This window comes from Calypte anna, chromosome 18 (genome assembly GCF_003957555.1).
Source record: "Calypte anna isolate BGI_N300 chromosome 18, bCalAnn1_v1.p, whole genome shotgun sequence".
Lineage (NCBI taxonomy): Eukaryota > Metazoa > Chordata > Aves > Apodiformes > Trochilidae > Calypte > Calypte anna.
Window position 1 is genome coordinate 271,414 of NC_044263.1, and position 21,410 is coordinate 292,823.

Here is a 21,410-nt window from a genome sequence, read left to right on the forward strand (position 1 = left end):
GCGCCGGGCCGCGACCGGATGTGAGGCGTGGAGAGGGGCGGGGCTCGGCCTGGTATAACGGGAAGTGACGGGCGTGTCCCGGAAGTGCGGGGGCGCGCGGGCGACTGGGCGGATCCCGGCGGCGTTGTCAGCGGAGAGCGGCGGGGCCGGTAGGGTGGGGCCGGGCCGGGACGGCGGGGAGCACCGAGGGGCGTGTAGGGAGCGGCGGGGCCGGGGGGAGCCCGGGAGGGGCGGGTTGGGGCCGGGGCGGGCGCGCCCCGCTGGCTGCGGGTGGCGGGAAGGGCCGGGGTGCGGGCGGAGGGCCCCGAGCGCCCTTGCGCGACCTTCTGGGGGCCGGGGAGAGCTGCTGTCCCGGCGAGATCGCTCCGGAGCGGGGCTCCCGGGCACGGGGCCCGCGGAGAAGGAGTAATGCGGAGCAGCCGGGCTGGCTCCTGCCCCCGGGAGCTACCCCGAGCCCTCCCTGCAGGTCTGTCCCGGTGCCTGATCCTGCGGTGAGGGGGAGTACCGGGCCCTTCTCGCCCTTGGAGCACCGCGGGGTTGGGGCTCCCGTGTCTGGGGCGGATTCTCCCTGAAACGGTTCGCGTTACGAGATAAGGAACTGGGCAGCAGGTTCCTCGGGGCCGGTTTCCTGCAGTGACGGGGCCGGTCTGTCCCCTCGGCGCCGCGGGGCGGTGGTTCTGCAGCCGTGTCGGTTCCTGCGGATTAGGGGGCGGCGAGCGCTGCCCCGACTCCGCCGGCGCTTAGCAGCGGGTGCGAAACTCGTGGGAGCTCCGGCTGCGGGGAGCGACGGGACTGTCGGGGCTGCTGCGGTGCTCCGTGTGCTCCGGACCTCCTGAGCAGAGGGGGCTTCACCGGGGGTCACAGCGCGGGGGCACGGGGCGGTGCGGAGGGGACTGCGCTCACGGCGTGTCCGTGTCCGTAGCGCCGAGGGCACCGCAGGGGTGGCGGCTGCAGCCCCAGCCCCTTCCCTCAGGAACCCGTTCGTGTCCCGGGATTGGGGCTGAGCGGGGTTCGGCTGTGCCCGATTGGCTCCATCTGGTCAGTCTTCGGGCTTGTGCTAGTCCGGGGATGTGTCACGAGAGAAAAAGCAAACCAAGATTGAACAAAATCGGACATCTCTGAAGTGCTGCCTTCCTCTAGGCAGCAGCAGAGCGGTCCCGGAGCCGTGAGCCAGGGCTGCAGCCAGCGGGATGAAGGTTCCCGGGATGTCCCCCAGTTCTCGGCGGTGTCAGAGGCAGCGCTCGGCCTAAGGCTTCTCCCGTGCCCTCGCTGCTGCCCCGAGAGCCATCCGAGCCCGGTTCGTCCCCCGTGGGGACGCGTGGGTCAGCTGGAGCCGGTTTGCAGTCGCGGGAACGGCCCTGCAGAAACGGTTGTGAAGGGGATGAGATTCCAGGCGGGTTCGCAGTGCGGCTGTGGGAGGTTTCCCGGGGACGGCAGGACAGGAAGAAGGGTGGGGACGGCCGGAATTGGCGCTGCTCCTGTCCACCGGTGTGGTGCGGGATGGCGGGTGCCCGGGGCTGGTGTGTCCGTTCGGGGGAGTCACCGTTCCCGTGCCACCAGGGCCGTGGGACCTGATCCCGGCTGGGGAAAACAGCCGGGGAGCAGCTGTCTCCGTCGGTCTGTCCGACGGGAGGTGAGGCTCTGCACCGGCTGCTGCTCCCTCCTCCTCCAGGGGGGTCCCGGGGAACCGCGCCGGCCCCCGTGGGAAGCGGCTCCTGTGACTCCGGGACCCGGAAAGCGCCCGCGGCTGTCAGCCTGGGAGTCTCTCCCGGCCGAGTAGCCGCCGGGAGCTACAAAACCGCTCCGGTTTTGTGCGGGGAGGTGCCCGGAGCCACGGGGGGCTCCGGGTGAGGAGCTGCGCCTCTCGCAGGGCCCTTTCCAGGTCCCCTCTGCATGTCGGGGCAGCCGGGACAGTGCGGAGGGGGCAGGGGGTGCAGTCCTGGTGCCATCAGCCCCTTGGCTATACGTTCTCCAGCGCCGCGGTGGCCGAACTCTGGCTTGCCGCTCGGAGCTGCAGCAGATGCCTCATCGGAGGGGCTGCAGGACGAGGTGGTTCCACCAGTTGCTGCCCCCGGGGGGGGGATCTCCAGGACTTCCCCGGTGGAAAAGGGCCTTGTGCTGCTCTGAGGAGCCGTTTTTTGCCTCGTGTGGGTGTCGGAGGGCCTGTGAGGGCTGGGGTGGGGCTGGGCCGACCCCTCTGTGGAGCTGGCAGGGCTGCTGCATCTCGGGACCACTGGGCTGAGGCTGGAGGAGCAGGAATGGAACCGAGGAGCAGCTCCTGGGCCCTGTGGATCCTTGCTTAGCTACCTTGCAGCACATGTGTGCTGTGCTTACAGTTAGCATTATGGTTCTGGTTGTGGTTGGAGACACAGCGAGTGCTGGGGCAGCCAGTGTGGCTCCAAGTCACCCGTGGTACCACTGAATTCCGAGTGGGACGCAGAGAGTGACAGAAACCCACGGCTCCATCAGCAGATCATTCCTGAGAAGTGTTCTGGCACAAAAACCTTTCCCAGAGCCGTGGCTGAGGGAGTTGTTTTGGTCCTTAGAGCATCTGGGTTTCTGTTTGCTGTAGGGTGACCCCTGCACCCTGTGGAACAGCAGGCATTCCTGAGGGTGTTGTTGGCTTTCCCTGAGGTTTATAAGGTGGTGCTGGCAGTGCCTGTCACCAGCCTCAGCAGGGCATCTCCCGGCCAGGGCCTGGGGAAGCCAAACCACGACTGTGATTTCCATCCCTGGTCTGTCCCGCTGCCCGAGCTGAGTCTCCTCCGCCCCTCTGAAGCCTCCAGTGTTGAGCGGGTGGATCCCATTGCTCTGCTGTGATCTCTGGATTGTGGCCAAGGCTCCTGGCACTTGTCCCAGCAGTGGGGCTGTGTGCTGTGGTGAGCAGGGTTGTTGGGGCATGCTCCAGGGAAAGCCTCCACTCCCCAGCTGCTCTGGGGCAGAGCCCGTTCCCCTGCCCGGGGGCACTGACCTGCTCCAGAACGTGAGGTTGGATTTTTCCAGCCCAAGTGAGAGGGAGCCTGGATCCATTCTGGGGGAGCTAGAGGGGGCTGCACTGCTGGGAAGGGCCACAGGGGTGCAGTGATGCTCCTCCTGCCCACCCCAGAGCAACTTGTGTGAGGATGGCAGAGCAGGAGCCAACCCCGGAGCAGCTGGCCCAGATCGCGGCGGAGAATGAGGAGGACGAGCACTCTGTCAACTACAAGCCACCTGCCCAGAAGAGCATCCAGGAGATCCAGGAGCTGGACAAGGATGATGAGAGCCTGCGCAAATACAAGGAGGCTCTGCTGGGTGCTGTCACTGTCACTGCAGGTGAGCCCCAGACCACAGCTCTGCCTCCTCCAGCCAGAGCCTTGGGCACAAGGGCTCAGGGGCTGGGAGTGGCCCTTGGCCTTCCCAGGGGGGCTCTTGGGGAGGTATGGGGTGGGCTTGACACCATGGGGAGACAGACCCTGGCTTGGGGGGATGCTGTTCCCACAGGTGTTCCTTCTGTTTCAGGAAGTGTCCTGGGAAGAGAAGGAGCCATGTGGGTTGGTACTGGGGATGGGGTTTAAAAGCCTCTTTGCTTCTCTTCCAGATCCCAATGCCCCCAACGTGGTGGTGACCAAACTGACCTTGGTCTGTGCCAGTGCTCCTGGCCCACTGGAGCTGGACTTGACAGGTGAGCAGGAGGATTCCAGCTCTGCCCTGGGCCAGCCCTGGCTGATGTGGGGCCTGGCAGAGTCCCTGCAGGACCAGTGCAGTGGGGCAGCCCCCAGCAGCCTGGGAGCAAACATACACAAAGGAACAGTCTGGAATTAACCATGTGGCAGTGTCCTCTTGCTCTGCACCCACTGTGGGTCCTGCCAGGCACGTGGTGTCATCCCTGACAGTCCTGGTCACACCACGGGTCCTGGTCACACCATAGAGCAGCTCTCTGCCTTCTCCCTAGGAGACCTGGAGAGCTTCAAGAAGCAAGCATTTGTGCTGAAGGAGGGTGTGGAATACCGGATAAAAGTTTCCTTTAGGGTAAGAGTTCTGATATGAAAACTGAAGGATGGGAAAAGGGACGGGTGCAGCCGCAGTGCAGGCATTGCCCAAACCCAAGGTGTGCTGGGATGGAGGGAATTGCCTCCCTGAAGTGGGGTGGGTGGGTGCCACGTCCAGAAGATGTCCCCTACAGCCCTCCTTGTCTCTGCAGGTCAACAGGGAGATTGTGTCGGGGCTGAAGTACATCCAACACACGTTCCGGAAAGGTGTCAAAAGTGAGTGAGTGCTCCCTGTGGGCCCCACCCAGGACAGGGCTGCAGCAGAGGGGACGCTGCAGTGACTCCCACTGCTCTGTGATAGTGCCTGACCCTGCTGCCATGGGGGCTGCTCCCTGCAGGGGGTGGAGCTGCTGGGGGGTGACACCTGTGTGCCCCAGCTCCTCTGTGGGTCCTGGTGGCAGGGACCCACCTCTTGCTTGCCTCAGTGCAGCCACCTGTGCACGGGGGGGTCCCAAGCTGCCCCCACATGTCTCCTCTTCTCCTCCTAGTTGACAAGACCGAGTACATGGTGGGGAGCTATGGCCCCCGGGCAGAGGAGTACGAGTTCCTGACCCCCATGGAGGAAGCCCCAAAGGGCATGCTGGCCCGGGGCAGCTACAACATCAAATCCAAGTTCACAGATGATGACAAGACTGACCACCTGTCCTGGGAGTGGAACCTGACCATTAAGAAGGATTGGAAGGACTAGCCCTTCCCACAGCCAAACCCCAGAGAGCGTGAATCAGACAGTGGCTACCGTAGAAACCCCCCTGTACCAAAGTGCTGACATTGGAACCCTTCTACCTGTCGCCCCCCATTATCATTTGACCAGAGCTCGGGTTTGTAACGTGCCCCCTCCCCAGCGCATCGCCCAGACTGCGCTGTCTGCACCTGCCCTCCAGCTCCCTGTGCTGAGGGGGAGCGCCCGCTCCCTGACAGGCCCCGTGGCTGTGCTGGGGGGCTCCTGCCCACGGTTTCCTGCTCTGTGTGCAGCCTGGGGCTGCTGAAGAACCCCAGTGACAGGCAGCTCCTGACCTGTTGGCTAAAATCCCGTCCAGCCCTTCCATCAGTGTCCTGGGAATGCCGGCAGCTTCATTTGTGGATGTTCCCTGTAACCATGATGCCTTAATGTGTAACACGAATCCTCTGGGGAGGGGGCCCTGCCCTTGTTACACTTTTTAAACACTGCCCACCCCCATTTGTTGGCATGGCACCCCCTTGGTCACACCCCTCATGGGTTATTAGGAAAGATTCACAACTTCCCGCTTTGCTGCTGGTCCATTCTCCACCTGAGACGGAGCATCTCCGGGGGGGAGGGTGATGTGACACTTGGGGTGACACCTGGCAGCCTCAGGGCAGGGGGCTGCAGGGTCACAGTGTCACCTCACACTCCTGGCTGCAGTCCAGGCGGCTGCAGAGCACTGAATCCCTGGAGCAGCCCCTGCCCTCCTGCTGCTCAGGTTGAGGTCAGACGGAGCTGTTCCTGGAGCTGCTGCTGGCATGAACAAAGAGCTGGTGCTGGGTGAGCGCTCGGAAGCAAGCGGTTAATGCCTTATGTCTCTGTTCTGCCTTGACACCCCGTGCCTGGCCTGTCAGTATTTATTGCCTTGACACTCGCCCCGTGGCCGGCCCGCAGCACGCCAGCCTGCCCCATGGCCACAGTGCCCCTGGCACACCCGGGGCTGAGCCGGCACCTCCAGCTTCTCCTGTTTGGATCCCACTGGGGTGAGGTCGCACTAGAACCGGGACCAAGTACATGTGGCTTTCTCATAGCTGCGTCTCTGCCTCTAACCCCGCCCCCCACCCCTAGAGGGTTTTGGTTTTTTTGTTAATTGGATTTGGTGAATTATTGTCTGTAAATCCTAGACCCGGGTTAACAGGTTTGGAATCATCGTCTGCTTCTCCTTTTATGACAGTAAATAAAATCTTTGAACTGACCGCCCAATGCCCACTCTACTTCTGTCCTGGAACTGTTTGGAATCATTCTGTGGGGGATCTGTGCACGCTTCTGGGCTGGGAGGGGACCTGAGCTCTGGGCTGGGGTCAGGAGGCTCCCACTGACTCCTTCCTGTGTCTGTTCTGTCCCATGCTGTGAGCTCTGTGCAGCCCAAGGGAGGGAGGGTGTGTGGAGGCAAACTGGGGGGTGGCTGGGGGAGTCTCTTGCCAGCTGAGGAGTGGGTGGGCTGTGGGCCTGAGCTGGCTGCACTGCAGTGACTGCAGCTGCCAGCACAGAGCAAGATTCCTGCGTAGCTGGAAGAAGGGAGGGACTGGAGAATGGAATCCAGGAGCAGGGGCTGTGATAAGAGCCTGCAGATGTTTACAGAGTGCGTGGCATGGCCGTGTTTAGGATAAGAAAAGTGTGGCTAGGAACACCTTCACAGGACCAACAGCACGGAGGAAGCTGAGGAAGGGCCATTTGGGCCCCACTCTGCGTCCAGGGGACCCACTGAAAGCTGAACACGAGGGGAACCTGTGAAGCTGACAGCACAGCCCCTCCCCTGACCCCCGGGCAGCTGCAGTGTCAAAAGGTCCAAAAGGACCGCCGGGGCTCGGCCGTGGTGAGGAAGCACAAGGGCTGCAATGAAGGATCCTGATGCAGGCAGCAGCCGGTGCCCCGTGGCCTCCCGTCCGTGGGGACAAGAGCTGTGCAGGGGCGGCACCCCAGCCACGTCCCTTAGTGTGAGCCCAGCAGCGCTGGTAACGGGAACGAAGGCCCCTCGTGTTCCGGACCCCGGCTGATGCAATCACAGTGCTTTGGCAACCCACCCGTTAGACCGCTGGTGGGTGCTCAGGCAGAGATGGCAGAACCCGGGGCACTGGTGAGTCACTGCCTGCTTACGCCAGAAGTTGGGCAGGACAGGAAGGGCTGGAGGGTTCTTGCTGCCTGGGGCTTCCCCGAAGCCTCAGTGCCCCCCGTAGAAGCCCCTCAGAAACCCCCGCGGCAGCTGCCGGGACACCCGGCCCTGCGCAGCCCAGCCCGGGCGCTGGGACCCGGCCCCTGGCAGGGGAAGCGGGAGGGGAGGAGCGAGCGGGGCGGTGAGAAGCGCGGCACCGAACTGCCGGTGCGGGGCTGGGGTCTCCCCACGCGGTTCCAACCCACGGCAGATGGCGCGTGCCCAGGTCAAGAGCCACCGTGAGAGCTCAGCGGGACCCGGAGGCTGAGCGGAGCTGAGAGGAGCTGAGCGGAGCTGAGCGGAGCTGAGAGGAGCTGAGAGGAGCTGAGAGGAGCTGAGAGGAGCTGAGAGGAGCTGAGAGGAGCTGAGCGGAGCTGAGAGGAACTGAGAGGAGCTGAGCGGAGCTGAGAGGAACTGAGAGGAGCTGAGCGGAGCTGAGAGGAGCTGAGCGGAGCTGAGCGGAGCTGAGAGGAGCTGAGCGGAGCTGAGAGGAGCTGAGAGGAGCTGAGAGGAGCTGAGAGGAGCTGAGAGGAGCTGAGAGGAGCTGAGAGGAGCTGAGAGGAGCTGAGAGGAGCTGAGAGGAGCTGAGAGGAACTGAGAGGAACTGAGAGGAGCTGAGAGGAGCTGAGAGGAGCTGAGAGGAGCTGAGAGGAGCTGAGAGGAGCTGAGCGGAGCTGAGCGGAGCTGAGAGGAGCTGAGAGGAGCTGAGAGGAGCTGAGCGGAGCTGAGAGGAGCTGAGCGGAGCTGAGAGGAGCTGAGAGGAGCTGAGAGGAGCTGAGCGGAGCTGAGAGGAGCTGAGAGGAGCTTCCCCGGCCCATCCCGGGAACACAGAGAAAGACGACACGGGGGCAGCACGGCGGTGGTACGACCAGGCGAGGCTCAGGCCGGTGCCAGTACCGGTACCGGTGCGAGTGCCAGTGCCAGTACCGGTACCAGTACAGATACCAGTGCCATTACGGGTACCAGTACCAGTGCCATTACCGGTACCGGTACCAGTACCATTACCAGTACCGGTACCAGTGCCATTACGGGTACCAGTACCAGTGCCATTACCGGTACCGGTATCAGTACCATTACCGGTACCGGTACCAGTGCCATTACCCGTACCGGTACCGCCCCCTCCCCGCAAAGCGCCCCCGCAGCCTCGCGCGCAGCGAGGTGCCCGTGAGCGTCACGTGCCCCGCGCACTTTGCCGCCGCTGCCGGAAGTGCCCCTTTCACTTCCGGGCTCTCGAAGGGCGGCGGCCGCGGCCCAGTCAGAATGCACCACGCTCGCCTGGCCACGCGCACGCGCAGTGCCCGCCCGCGGGGCCGCCCGAGTGCCACGTTCGAGGGCGGGCGGCCGCGCGAGGCGGCGGCGCTGACCAATCGTGACCGAGGCAGCGCCGAAAGGGACCAATGGCGGCCGGCAGGCGGGGCGCGAGCCCAGCGACCAACCCGCGGCGGCGGGCGGGGGGCGTGTCCGCTGCTCCGGCCAATGGGTGCCGTGCAGCAGCGCGGGCGATGGGCTCGGCCAATGCCGAGCAGCGGCGCGGCGCTGCCAGACCAATGGGACGCGGCGGCGGCCGGGGAGGGGGGGGCGGGTTTATAAAGCGGAGGCGGCGCCGCGCCCCCCGCCCCGGCTCGTCCCGCTTCCCTTCGGTCGCCGCCATCAGCGCCATGGTCGGTCTGCGTGTGCTGCTCCCGCTGCTCTGCCTCCTGCTGCCGCCCGCCTGCCCCGCCGAGGCCATCGAGGAGGAGGAGGGGGTGCTGGTGCTGCGCGCCGCCTCCTTTGAGCAGGCTCTGGCAGCGCACCGGTACCTGCTCGTCGAGTTCTGTAAGGGCCGCGTCCGGACCGGACCGGGCGGGGCGGGGTGGGCGGTGGGGCTGGGGATGGAAGGAAGGTGGCGGATACCGAGGGACCGGGCTGCTGTGAGGGAGGAGGGTGGGAGGGCCGCCGGGCCTGGGGTGCGGGCTCTGACCCGCCTTGTACCTGTTGGCGGTGCCCTGCGAGGCCGGGCCGGCTGTGGGGGGGTTGTGCCCAGCAGTGGGACTGGTCAAGGGCGGAGGGAGGTGCTGAGGGACTGGGCTCTCCCGGCATGGGGAGGGAGGAGCCGCTGCTGGGGACGGGGGAGCAGGGATGTTGGCTCTGACCGGCTCTGTGCCCCCTCATGGGGCTCCCCGGGGGCGGGGCGGGGGTCGTTCCCGGGGCGGGATCCTGCCCATGCTGACCCCCACGTCCCGCAGACGCCCCATGGTGCGGGCACTGCAAAGCACTGGCACCCGAGTATGCCAAGGCGGCGGCCAAGCTGAAGGCAGAGGGCTCAGAGATCCGTCTGGCCAAGGTGGATGCCACAGAGGAGTCGGAGCTGGCGCAGCAGTTTGGGGTGCGTGGCTACCCCACCATCAAGTTCTTCAGGAACGGTGACAAGGCAGCTCCCAAGGAGTACACAGGTGAGTGGGGCTGGCCCTGCGCCTGCCCCGGGTGCAGAGGGCAGCAACGTGGCCGGGTCCTGCCCGTGCAGACGGACAAGGTCCACGGTGAGAGCGGCCAGGGTGCGCTGGGGCTGCTGAGGAACAAGTGTTTCCTTAATGGGTTTCCTACCCTGAGGCTGGGGAGATCCCTAGTGGGAGCTGAAGCTGGAGGAATGGCAAAGCAAACTCAGTTGGGTTTGTTGCATGGCTCAAATCTACTTGAGTAGTGTAGGTTCCAGACCTGACTGTTGCTTGGGCAGTAAAAGGTGTGAGGTGGTGAGGGTGTGAGATAGGTGTGAGGACACCAAGACAAGCAGAATTCACCTAAACAAAGTGATACTGTGCCATATGGTGAAGATAATGACTGGAAAACTGATATTACAAAGAAAAGGTGGTTTTTTTTCTTGAAAAATACTGGCATCTTGGAGAGGGGCTGTATGTTGAAATTTAAGTCCTTGTCCGGAAGCAAAAGGAGAATGGATTCCTGGAAGCCCCTTGTACCTTGACTTAACAATTAGGGTTTAACTTAATTACAGTCAGAGTGACAGGGAGAGTTGCGTAAACAGTATCTCCAATGTTCTGACCTCTCGGCCAGCTGCTGAGCAGCCTCTGGAGCTCAGAGGTTTTGTGTTCTTATCTCTCTGGTAGCTGGCAGAGAAGCTGATGACATCGTCAGCTGGCTGAAGAAACGCACCGGCCCGGCTGCAGCCACCCTGCCAGATGCTGCTGCAGCAGAGACGTTGGTGGATTCCAGTGAAGTGGTGGTGATTGGTTTCTTTAAGGTAGAGTTTGTGTTTCTGTTTGAGAAGCTCCTGTGTGTGTCTGGGGCCTCCCCTGCTCCCTGCCCCACCAGGGCCTGCTGTCTGGGGAAGGCTCTGCATGTTGTGAAACACTCGTGTCCTGCTGTACCTGATCTTCCAGTTCCCTAGCTGGAACTGGGAACTGGATGCTTGTGCTTTGCTCCAACGTGTCCGTGTGAGACCTCTCTGTGTTCCGTTCCCAGGATGCCACATCGGAGGCTGCGAAGGAGTTCTTGTCAGCAGCAGAGGCCGTGGATGACATTCCTTTTGGGATTTCCTCCAGTGCTGATGTCTTCACCAAGTACCAGCTTAGCAAGGATGGAGTGGTCCTCTTCAAGAAGGTACTGGATGGTGCAAAGCATGAGCACCACATTTGAGTCTTCAGAAGTCAGATTGGAAGGAGGGCAGCCCTGTCCCCTCAGAGCTGCTGGCCTTGGGTCTGAGCAATGGCTTCACTTACTCTCTGTGTCTCAGACACCTGGCTGCAGTGCAGTGATAGTCACCCAGCCCTTAAAACATCCATGGCTGGAGCTGCAGGGCTGCCCTTCCTCTCCCTGAGCTTTGAAGGTCCTAAACCCAGTGGTAGCTGAGGTCTTGATGGCTGCCACCATGTGTATGTGACCACAGCTCAGCAATGTTGTTTTAAACCTTGGACAGTGTTGACCCTGCAGCCACGTGAGGGCTCTGTCTCCCAGGGTTACTGTGTCTCTCCTGCTACCCTGGGTCTTATGGCCCTGTGGCTGCAGCAGAGTTCCTAAGAGGCTTTGCAGCTCCAGCTGCCCAGGCTGGGGCAGGTGGGTTACGTGCAGAGGGATGCTGGTCCTCTGCAGAACCAGCAGTAAGCTTACCAACACCTTTCACTATTTTAAACCCCAAGTTTGGGATGAAATCCCAGGTCTGAGAAAACAAGTGGAGGTTTCTTAGGCTTGGTGGTGCCACATGTGTGGCTGCAGTCAGGTAGGACAAAGCTGCTCTGGGCTCAGACTTACTGAACCTGTAATCTGATCACTCATCACTATAACCCATTCCAGCTAAGGTAGGCTGAAGAGCTGAGTGAGTTTATATTGCTCTTTCATTGTTCAGCTAAAATGGCATATTTTATTCCATTGTACCTATAAAGTTTCTTATATGGTACGAGAAGCTTGTAGACTCAAATTCACAGTTGGAACTGCTGGGGTGCAGTGCATTCCTTGGCTAATGAGTTCACAGTGCAGGGGGTTTGCAGCTGAAAGAGAAGGGGTGGGTGGAGTGGGGTCTGGTTCTTGCCATCTGTGTCTTGCTCTTCCATGTGTGGCTTCTCATGTCTGAAATCTATGTGCTCTCTCCATGGCTGCTGCTGGGCTCAAGCTGCTGTTTCCAGGGCATTTCTCCACTTGTGTTCGTGTCCTTTGGCAAATGCTGAATCCATAGCTGCTCTAGAGCTGACCTTGGGGCTGTGAGGAGACCCAGCAGCGGGCTCCCTGCAGGGGGGGTGTGTGGGGTGGCTCTGAAGCAGGGTCTGGGTGTTACAAGTTCTTGCCCTGGGTATGGTTGAGTTTCTGGGCTTTCTCCCATGGTTAGCATTCTGTGGAGTAGGTGTGGCTTGATCTGATGTACAGTCCTCTAGCCCTGGAGTCCTGCAGGCTCTAGTTACTATTTGCTCTGGACAGCTGGGGCAGTGGCAGGAGCAGCCAGTGAAGGAGTTTTTCAAGCTGTTCTCTGTGAGTGCAGTCAGCTTGGTTACATCTGGAGTGATAAGCAGTTCTGCACCTGCTTCTCTGTCCAGAGTCAGGAGTGGGAGGGTTCTTGCTCTGAGAGGCTGTTTGTGAGCCCACTGAGGGCTGGGGTGCTGCAAGAGTGCTCTGAGGAAAGGGGTTGAGGTGCCTTTGGCCTCTAGATGCTGCCACTTTGTTCCTATTCTGGTGTCATCCCTTGGAGATGCCTTGGCAGCTCTCAGATATGTCCACCCCAAACCAATGTGAAAACAAGCACCATCAGTAACTTGGTAAGCTTGTGACCAGCTGCTTTATTTTAACAAGGGTTGTTTTGGGCTTTGGCTCAGCATTTGGGTCTAAACTGAGAGGGTTTGTTCATGATGAATGATTCTTGTTCTCCTTGTGAGTTGTTCAGACCTGCAGGCCCCTCAGACAGCTGCTTCAAAGGTGCTGGGGTGATGTCTGATGCTCTTGAAGGTATTTATGAAGATAAGTGCCAGTGTGAAGTGTTTTGCTCAGCTCCTCAGCTGGTGTGCTTCCTCTCACAGGAGGTTATCCCAGTCCACTCTCAGTTCTACCAGGAACTTGAGTGTTGCCCTGTTGGGGAACTGCTGTGTTGTCCTGCGCATCCTCTCTAACCTTGATGGCCCTCAGCAGCTGTTCCCTTTCCAGGCTGCCAGGGAGGGTTCTGAGAATCCCGGGCAGGGTTAGAGGTGATGGCCTGATAGGGGCAGGGATCTGGCACCTCTGGTGTGGTGTGTGTGTCAAACACGTGCAGTCAACTCTGACAGGAGGGACTGAGATGACCCACAGGGCTCAGTCAGTCACTGCTTCCCTGCAGGGCTTTGCCGTTGGGTCCAAGTGTGTATCTGTGCTGGCACTGCTGATCCCTTGGGAGCAGAAACCTGTCCCTGCTCCAGTGGCTTCCTTCTGGTCAGTCTGATGCCTCCTGCAGCAGTGTGAGGCAGCTCTTGGAGGCTGTTGTGGTGACCTGTTTCACAAACAGTTTTATGGTCATACAGAACACCACCAAGATCCAAGCTGAACACTTACTGCTGCTCACTTGCACTTGCTTGCCTGGGAGGTGGACACACTGATCCAGATTTTGTTGTGTGGAGACTTTGTTCAGAGAGCTGGAAGTCTGCACTGAGCAAGTGCAGCCAAGATCCCCTGGGGGGGTGACTGGTGTGAATTATTCTATTTCTTGCAATAAATCTGTCTGGGTTGTGGAAGTGTCCTCATGCAAGAATGTCTGGTTTTTACAGTTTGATGAAGGCCGTAACAACTTTGAAGGGGATCTCAAGAAAGATAATTTACTGAATTTCATCAAGGCTAATTCATTGCCTTTGGTCATAGAGTTCACTGAGCAGGTAGGTTTTTGGATATATACTGCTGCTACAGGGCTGCTGTGTGAGTACAGCACAGCTTACACTGCATATTGTGTGTTTGTGTGTTACCTCAGAGGTGATGCTAGTTTGGGGTTATGGAGGAGAGTGAAGAACTCCAGAGAAGGGAGGTGTAGGGTGTACTGGGCAGAGGCTTCTGTGGTCTGGTCAGAACATCAGAGTCAGTCTGGTCTGGACACTGACTTCTTCTAGAAATAAACTTTATTATCTACTACTCAGACTGCTCCTAAAATCTTTGGAGGAGAGATCAAGACTCATATCCTGCTGTTCCTACCAAAAAGTGTGTCTGACTACCAAGGGAAACTGGACAACTTCAAGAGCGCAGCTGGACACTTCAAAGGAAAGGTGAGGTGGATTTCTTGGGTCATGCATTAAGTGATCCTCCTGCAGAGGGGAGCAGCACTGTCTGCATCTGCCGGACAGCCGTGGAGCAGGGCTTGGAGCTCTTGTCTCTCTTGGTGCTGCTGCCTGGCAGAGCTGCCGAGAAATCAGTCACCTCCTGACTGTCCTTGCACCTGAGTGTCAGTCTGGCTCTGCCTTAGTCCCCATCAGTGCCAGGTCTGTGCTCCAGGAGGGTCCCCCCTCTGTGGGCTTGGGAAAGGAGAAGGGACAGCTGGGCTCTGTCCCACACAGGTGGGTGTGTAAAGTCTTGACAGCCAAGAGCTGCTTGTCCTCACTGTGCCTTTGACTTTTTCCTCCAAAGATCCTGTTCATCTTCATCGACAGTGACCACAGTGACAACCAGAGGATTTTGGAGTTCTTTGGCCTCAAGAAAGAAGAGTGTCCAGCTGTACGTCTGATCACACTGGAGGAAGAGATGACCAAATACAAACCTGAATCAGATGACATCACAGCAGACAAGATCAAAGAGTTCTGTAACAAATTCCTGGAGGGCAAGATCAAGGTAATGAAGATAAATGCTGCTGGTGGCCAAGCTGCTGGCATAACAAAATCCTCCCTGTGAGGAGCTGTGTGAGGCATCTGGAGAAAATCCTCCCAATTAACAGAGGTCAGGCTTTGTGCTGGGAAAGGAAGGGCCATGCTGGGGTGTGGAGACTGCAGACAAGTGAGCTTTTTGCTGGCACTGAGTGCAATCAGCGCCTGCTCTCTGCTGCTCCTGGTCACTGGGTGTTTATGCAGTTGCTCTTTCTGTCAGCAATCCGTGGAAGGTGTGAAGTTGTGTGGCAGACTTTAACGAGCTGCTGGAGGTGGCCACGTGCAGCTTGTCTGGGTGGGGATGGTTTAGCCAAGCCGGGTCCTATGGGAATGATGCTGTCAGCAATACCATTTCCTTCCCACAGAGCTCAATTGCAATTCTCCCTGCACTTGAGCACCTGTCATTCCTGCTGGTTCAGGGTGGGAAGGAGATTTTCTGGAAGCAGAAGAGGAAGTGACTGATTCACTGATTGCTCACAGCTCCTGTGGGGGTGGATCAACTCAGGTTTCCAGGATTGTGTGTGCATCCCAGGCAACTGTGCAGCAAACTTGTTTTTCAATTCCACTTCTTCCAGCCCCACCTGATGAGTCAAGACCTTCCTGAAGACTGGGACAAGCAGCCTGTGAAGGTTCTAGTTGGGAAGAATTTTGAAGAAGTTGCTTTTGATGAGAATAAGAATGTCTTTGTAGAATTCTGTAAGTATCTTTCAACAGCTGATTCCAAGTAACTGTTGTGATAGGAGTGCCAGAGTATGGCACGACTGGGATTAGGGAGGAAGCATCTCACAGAATCTGAACCACAAAGGGAGAGCCTCGGCTGAGAAGCCATGTGTGACCTGTCTGGAGGGGGTGCTGGGAGCTTGTTAGGTGGCTGGTGTTAGCTGTCTTTGTGATTTAACAGATGCCCCCTGGTGTGGTCACTGTAAGCAGCTGGCTCCAATCTGGGACAAGCTGGGAGAGACCTACAGGGACCATGAGAACATTGTCATTGCCAAGATGGACTCCACAGCCAATGAAGTGGAGGCAGTGAAAATCCACAGCTTCCCCACACTCAAGTTCTTCCCTGCAGGCTCTGGCAGAAATGTAAGGCAGCAGCTGACCTCCACACACATCCTGTAACAAGGGAGCTCCAGGAATGCTTGGTTGCCTGTTTGAGTTCCTTGGGGAGGGCTCTCTGTTCTGTAGAGATGGGACGCGTCAGGTCTGCTGGACACAGAGACCCTTTGCTGGGGGGCTGGGCTGTAGGAAGGAGTGTGGTGGGGGTGGGAAGTGGGAATGGGGAAAGGAGGGAGCGTCGCAGAGGACTGTGCTCATCTGCAGGCTATTCTTTCCTCGCAGTGATCTCTGAAGTCTAGTGGCTGAGCTGTTTTCCTTCGTCTCATATGGGTGAAGGTGAATTTTTAAATTCCCTTTTGCTTGGCATGTGAACTGTTGCTCAGAAAGAGAATTCTCCTGTCCAGGGGTGGGGCTTCATAGCTGCCCATAACCATTATCTGAATGTTTTTCCTTCTGTAGGTCATTGATTACAATGGGGAGAGGACACTAGAAGGCTTCAGAAAGTTCCTGGAGAGTGGGGGTCAGGATGGGGCGGCAGCTGATGATGTGAGTAACACAAATACAGAACTTGGGGCCTTCAGGATGAGGAACATGAATTGGATCTGGTGCTGTCCTTCACTCCTTAGCCCAGAATAAGGTCCTGGGTCATTATATGGCAAGAAAGGACATAAAAGGCTTAAACACAAAAGCATTTGAATATGATATTTTTATAAAGATAATTGATGTTCTAACCTCTAAATGTGCACAAGTTGTCTCTGGTGGTTATACTGGAGCAGGTAGAGGGCCCATTCCTTATTGAGAGCTCCTGCTTACATCTGGAACTTGTGGTGAACATCACATGTACTGGAAGCTCTTCATGTGCTGGGGTGGAGGGTGTTGCAGGTGTTGGTACCAGCTTCCAGGGTTTTCTAATCCGTAATGTCCTGGATTCAGAGCTCTTGGCAGAAGTCTGTGTTTTGTTAAAGTGGCAGTAGAGAATGGTGAACATCTGAGAGATGCTGCTCAGTGCCTGGGTCTGGATCCCACCTAATGTGTCAGAAACCAGGAGCTGTCTTTGTCATTTACACAGGATCTGGAGGACCTGGAGACAGATGAAGAAACAGACCTTGACGAAGGAGATGATGATGAGCAGAGAATCCAAAAGGATGAATTGTAAAGAGAAGACTGATCTGCATTACCCCAAAAATCAGACACTAAATTGGCTGCTGTTCTGCAGCCCAGTGAGCCAGAAACCCTTTGAGATTAAAGCAGAAGGTGAATGACTGGATCCAGGGATTGGCTTTTAAAGTAACACTTTACCCTCACTTTTCTGTACACTTGACTCTTTTCTTTCTTTTTGCTTTTGAGAAGGGATCTGTCACTAGGTAGCTGGCCCAGCCAACTGGGCATTTTTTTTTATTATTATTATGATGTACTTTTTTTGTACACAGCTTTTGTTTGAAATATTCTGTTCTTGGTAGAAGCAGATTATGAAGTAGTAACACGAGTTCAGTGGCCCAGCCTTCTGGAGCGTGCCACTAACATCTTCCAGGAAAGCTTTTTCCTTTTTTTTTTTTTTTTTCTTTCTAAACTTAAGCCCATAGTTGATTTCTATGCTTGGCAGGTCCATAGTGGTTTCAGCTGTTCTTTCCTGGAAGCAGCTTTCAGCTTCTCTGGGGGAAGAGGCAGTAGCTGATGGCATCATCCTAGTGACAGGTGTACGTGAAGGTGCTTCTCTTCACACTGGCCAGATGTTTCCTCTCTGCTTTAAGACTTGGAGATGACAACTCCAAACACCTGGAAGGGTGGAATACTGTGCACCAGCTGTGGCAGGCTCGGGGGTGGAGGAGATTGCTGGCTCACCAGCTCCCATGTGACCTAGCTGTGTTGCCATCCTTTTGATCAAACACGAGGCTGTTCTGCAGTCTCTTCCTGTGCATTATTTTGAGTGGGTTGACCAGGCAGGTGGGGGGTGGGAGGGTGATAAAGCAGATCAAACGGGACACTTGAGATTACTGGGGTTTGGGGAGGAACTTGAATGGGGGAGGGCCTCAAGGGCTTGAGGTGCATCAGGTTGTTTGCAGCATTTGCTACAATAACATTGGAACTGAGTTTGTTGGCCAAATAAAGTTGAGATTTTAATACTATTGTGACTTTGTCTCTGTCAGAATATAGAATCAATAATTGAACCTGGCCTGAAAGAGAATCACAGTTCAGGGGCTGGTTCTTCAGGGCTCTGCAAAAAGATGTGTGGTTTTGTCAGCTTTCTCAAACCACACTTCCAGTCCTGCAGGTGCCTTTTGGTACCTTAACCTGAATAAATTTGTGTTGTGTCAGCATGTAAAGGAAAAGAACTTGAAGATGACGATGTCCAGGTTGGACTGCTGTGTGCAGACAGATGTCTATCAGCCTGTCAGCAGTGAGTGGCCACTGGTGCTGAGTGGCTCTGCTGGTTGCCAGCTGGCCTGAGGCAAGGGGACCTCATTGCTTGGGAGCAGCTAACCTAAGAATTTGCTTCTAGGGAAGCCAGGGGCTGCCTTCAGCACTGCTGTTGGGCTCACATGACCCAGTGAGCCACATTACTATTTGCAAACCAGTCACTTACTGCTGGAAATATTTCTGTAAGTAAATGTAAGTGTCACATGTGAGAGGGCATCTCAGGAAGTGGACAGTGCCTGTTGCTGAGGGTGGGAGGGCAGAAGCTTTTACAGGGCTTGTCCACAGTGTTCTGCTTCATGGCAGCTGTTGCTGAATTAGAGGCTGCTTTTTGTTTTGGGGTGGGATGAGAAGTTCCATGAGAAGGTGATGGAAAGACTGGTCTCAAAGTCCATTTTGGGGAGCCAGGTCAAGTGTGAGCAAGGCTAAAGTGGTTCTGTTGGTCTGAGACCTGCCTTGCTCAGTGGAGGCAGAGCAGGACTCTGCTGGGGTCATCTCATGTGCACAGCTAATTGCTGTTCCAAGAAAGCAGACTAAAATGTCCTGTCTGCACAAACAGCTCAGCCTGCTGCAGCACCGTGTTCTGTCTGATGTGGAGATGCTCAGCAGAAAAATCAATGCATTCACCAGAAGATGGACGAGGCAGCTCCTGGTGCGTGGGTGACTGAGCTGCAGCCTTGCTGCTCGTTGGGCTCAGAAGTGTCTGCTGTAAAAGGGACAGGATGAAATATCTGTGACTCCTCAAGCAGCACAGGGATTGATCCTGATGCACTGCAGCAGAGTTCACCATCCTGTCTGGACACTTCCCATCAGCACAAAACAGTGCAGGAAACTTGTGTACCTGAAATGACCAAACTGGTGGGAAGAAGAGGGGAGGAGGTGGTGGTGTTGCTCAAATCCTTGGTGGAGGTGAACAATTCCTCTGTGGTAAATGGTCCTTTTTGAGCTACAGCTGGAGATGAGAGATGAGTTGTCTGATGGTGGTGCTGTTCCTCATCTCTTCTGAGGCTGCTCTGCAGGAGCCTATTCTCATGTAGCAGCTGGTTCTGGTAGGATGTTGCACACCATGGATGGGCACTGCAAGTGTCTGGTTCTGTGCCTGCCCCAGGCAGGTGCTGCCTGCCCTGCAGCACCTCTGTCCTCTCCAGGGCTCTGGCGATACCCAGCATGATGGGGTGGTCTCCAAGCAGAGCCAAACTCTGCCTTGTAGCCATGCTGGGCAGCACAGCTCATGCTGCTGTTTTCACATCTAATGCAACCACAGGGAAGTAAGCTCTGAATGTATTTGGCACCGTCACTCCATGTCTGTGCTGAACTGGCTGGCTGGCACACGAGTGGATGGTTCTCCTTGCTGGGCAATCATGCTCAATCTTCTCCCTGGCACATGTCCATGTATGTATGAGGGCTTGCTGTTGGAAAATTGTTTTCAGGCCCTGGCATTCTCAGAAGGGCTGTCCATGCAAAAGCAAGAGTAGCTTTGCCCCTTGGACGGGCACACCAACAGGTGGGTGGTAAGATGAGACACCAACTTCTGCCCAAAATCGGGAAGCTGAGGGAATGGGCAGCTCAATTACAAAGCATCATGGCAAATAGCATGAGCTGCACATCCCCAAAATAGCCCCACGGGATCCTATATAATGCCATGGCCCTGGAGAACCATCAGTCCTGGGCCAAGGGCCCAGTGGATGAACAGCATCTGCCTGGCAGCAGCTCCTCTGCACAGCATGGGAGCATAAGGAGAGCCCAGCAGAGTGGTGGCCCTGACAGGCAGGGGACTTGGGCACAGGAGCAGAGCGAGTGCCACCACAGCTCTGTGGAGAGGAGGGACCTGAAGGGCAGAAGAGGAGAAAGCAGCACTTTGAGGCCAGCGGGTGGTAGGGCCAGGCACTGAGCTACTCCAGCAGGTCCTGCTCTGTGTCCAAAAGCTGTGGTCAGCATGGAGGACTCCTGCCCAGTCCCTGCGTCCCAGTGCAGTCGCTACGCCCAGAGACTGAGAGCCACGCGCACCGTGCACTTCCCTAATGACGTAGTCTTCCAGGACCACATCAGGGAGGGGGACCTGGAGCAGGTGGGCAGGTTCATCCGTGCCAGGAAGGTGACGCTGGACACTATCTACCCTTCTGGTGAGTGCTGCTGGGACCTGTGTGGCAGCGTGGCTCAGCTGGGCTGCAAGAGAGCCCTGCGGCCACCTTTGGCAGGGTGAGGGGCTGCAACCGTGCCCTTCCTCTCCTCCTGTGTGGCCAGTGCCTGTTCACCCCTGGGTCCCTCCAAGGTGTGATCTGCACCTGCAGTGAGGTGAGGTGGAACCCAGGGAAGGAGCTGTGGGCACGGGCTGGTCTGTGCAGCTCTGGGCAGACAGCCGGGCTCCTGCCCTCTGCCTGGCCTGGGGCAGAGCTGGGAGAGGCACAGTTCCGTGCTTTGCTCCTGGAGCTGTCCAGTTTCCACAAATGCTCTTTTCTCTCCCATGTCTGGAGGTGTGGACTTGTGAGTTTCTGTTTGTGGGGCAGGCACTGTGCCACGCTGGCACCCAACTGCACTGTGATGGTTGGTGGAAGCCTTGGTCTGTGCTGGGTCATGCAGCCCCCAGGGCTGTCCTTTTCTTGTGCTTGGCTCCAGCTCCTGCTGTCACACAGTCATGGAAACGGGGGCTCAGATAGCCTCAGGCTTCCTCCTTTCTCTCCTGATTGCCTCATTGCTTGCTTTGAAAGGAGCTCCCAAAACTTGGACAGAGCAGGGGCCTGAAGATACTCTCTCCTGGTGTCCCCATATTGGTTCTGGCCTGGACTCAGGGCTGGCCGCTGGGTGGGAGTGCTGCAGGAGAGGGCAGCTCCTCCTGGGTGGGTGCTACAGCACCTACAGATGGTATTTCTGCTGCAGAAGGGGAACAGAAACCTGCGGCACCTCCTCTTGCTTCCTCAGGCTGTTTCTTTCGCCAAACTCATCTCTCTGATAAGGAGGGTTTGCTGGCACATCTCCTCCTGGGCTGTGGACAACCTGCACTTGTGAGCTCAGTGTTCAAGGGACAACTCCTCCAGTCTGGGCCTGACAAATCCTCTCCCCCAGGCATGGCAGCCCTCCACGAAGCCGTGCTTACGGGAAACCTGGAATGCGTCAAGCTCCTGGTTAAATACGGTGCCGACATCCACCAGAGAGACGAGAACGGGTGGACGCCCCTGCACATGGCCTGCAGCGACGGCTACGCCAACATCGCCAGGTGAGGAGCCCCTGGCCCTCTGCAGAGCCCCGGGAGCCGCGGGCAGGCGGGGCCGGGCTCCGGATGCCTCCTCGGGAGAGGTCCCGGTCCCTGTGAGCCTGGACGGGCCTGCCAGCCCCCGGGGTCCCGGCAGTGGGCCCGGGAAGAGCGCGGCAGGCTGGGGTGTGCCGGCAGCCCCGTCCCGTGCTCAGCCCGGCCTCCCGCAGGTACCTCATCTCCCTCGGGGCCAGCCTGGAGGCCACCACCGACGAGGGGGAGCGGCCCTCAGACCTCATCGACCCTGAGTACAAGGACCTGGTGGAGCTTTTCGAAGACACCACCCTGGGCTGAGGCGGGGCACGGCGAGGAGCGGGAGCGGGAGCGGGAGCGGGGCGGCGGGGCTGAGCCGCGCCGCAGAGACGAGGCCGGGGCCGGGCTGGGCCTGGCCCGGTGAGGTCTCGATCGGGACCGCGGCTCGGGAACCACTTTGTACTTTTCCAATAAAGGATCTGGGACACCGCGACTGCTGCTGCGGGGCCGGTGCGGGGCTGGGGCG

At 57.9% G+C, this 21,410-nt stretch overlaps 3 protein-coding genes across 5 annotated transcripts; all 3 read left to right on the forward strand.

Annotated features, from left to right (window-relative positions):
* Positions 1-57: 57 nt before the first annotated feature.
* Positions 58-5,945, forward strand: ARHGDIA (Rho GDP dissociation inhibitor alpha). Of its 3 annotated transcripts, none has more exons than XM_030461782.1 (6): positions 58-149; positions 3,107-3,312; positions 3,578-3,661; positions 3,932-4,008; positions 4,181-4,244; positions 4,517-5,945. In XM_030461782.1, the coding sequence occupies exons 2-6, from the start codon at positions 3,123-3,125 to the stop codon at positions 4,714-4,716; spliced, it is 615 nt and encodes a 204-aa protein (XP_030317642.1). In that variant the 5' UTR covers positions 58-149; positions 3,107-3,122; the 3' UTR covers positions 4,717-5,945. The 3 variants fall into 3 exon arrangements, with proteins under 3 accessions (XP_030317642.1, XP_030317643.1, XP_030317644.1); XM_030461783.1 differs by lacking the exon at positions 58-149 and adding an exon at positions 439-466; XM_030461784.1 differs by lacking the exon at positions 58-149 and adding an exon at positions 1,274-1,297.
* Positions 5,946-8,506: 2,561 nt separating this feature from the next.
* Positions 8,507-16,817, forward strand: P4HB (prolyl 4-hydroxylase subunit beta). The gene is made up of 11 exons (XM_030461779.1): positions 8,507-8,716; positions 9,127-9,333; positions 10,003-10,136; positions 10,358-10,495; positions 13,114-13,218; positions 13,474-13,599; positions 13,958-14,158; positions 14,766-14,886; positions 15,092-15,273; positions 15,706-15,792; positions 16,316-16,817. Exons 1-11 carry the CDS (start codon positions 8,560-8,562, stop codon positions 16,400-16,402), a joined length of 1,545 nt encoding a protein of 514 aa, XP_030317639.1. The 5' UTR covers positions 8,507-8,559; the 3' UTR covers positions 16,403-16,817.
* Positions 16,818-17,592: 775 nt separating this feature from the next.
* Positions 17,593-21,374, forward strand: PPP1R27 (protein phosphatase 1 regulatory subunit 27). Its single transcript, XM_030462104.1, has 4 exons — positions 17,593-17,644; positions 19,566-19,784; positions 20,725-20,875; positions 21,082-21,374. The coding sequence occupies exons 1-4, from the start codon at positions 17,593-17,595 to the stop codon at positions 21,203-21,205; spliced, it is 546 nt and encodes a 181-aa protein (XP_030317964.1). The 3' UTR covers positions 21,206-21,374.
* The last annotated feature ends 36 nt before the right edge of the window (positions 21,375-21,410 follow it).

What these genes read in the sequence shown, in the direction of transcription:
- ARHGDIA (XM_030461782.1), top strand. Translation starts at nt 3,123, where the DNA reads ATGGCAGAGCAGGAGCCAACCCCGGAGCAGCTGGCCCAGATCGCGGCG. An exon ending in TGCTGTCACTGTCACTGCAG is followed by an intron (nt 3,313 to 3,577) that starts GTGAGCCCCAGA and finishes CTTCTCTTCCAG; the next exon opens with ATCCCAATGCCCCCAACGTG. An exon ending in GGATAAAAGTTTCCTTTAGG is followed by an intron (nt 4,009 to 4,180) that starts GTAAGAGTTCTG and finishes TTGTCTCTGCAG; the next exon opens with GTCAACAGGGAGATTGTGTC.
- P4HB (XM_030461779.1), top strand. Translation starts at nt 8,560, where the DNA reads ATGGTCGGTCTGCGTGTGCTGCTCCCGCTGCTCTGCCTCCTGCTGCCG. An exon ending in AGCTCCCAAGGAGTACACAG is followed by an intron (nt 9,334 to 10,002) that starts GTGAGTGGGGCT and finishes TCTCTCTGGTAG; the next exon opens with CTGGCAGAGAAGCTGATGAC. An exon ending in TCCTGGAGGGCAAGATCAAG is followed by an intron (nt 14,159 to 14,765) that starts GTAATGAAGATA and finishes CACTTCTTCCAG; the next exon opens with CCCCACCTGATGAGTCAAGA.
- PPP1R27 (XM_030462104.1), top strand. Translation starts at nt 17,593, where the DNA reads ATGTCCAGGTTGGACTGCTGTGTGCAGACAGATGTCTATCAGCCTGTC. An exon ending in TGTCTATCAGCCTGTCAGCA is followed by an intron (nt 17,645 to 19,565) that starts GTGAGTGGCCAC and finishes CTACTCCAGCAG; the next exon opens with GTCCTGCTCTGTGTCCAAAA. An exon ending in GGACACTATCTACCCTTCTG is followed by an intron (nt 19,785 to 20,724) that starts GTGAGTGCTGCT and finishes CCTCTCCCCCAG; the next exon opens with GCATGGCAGCCCTCCACGAA.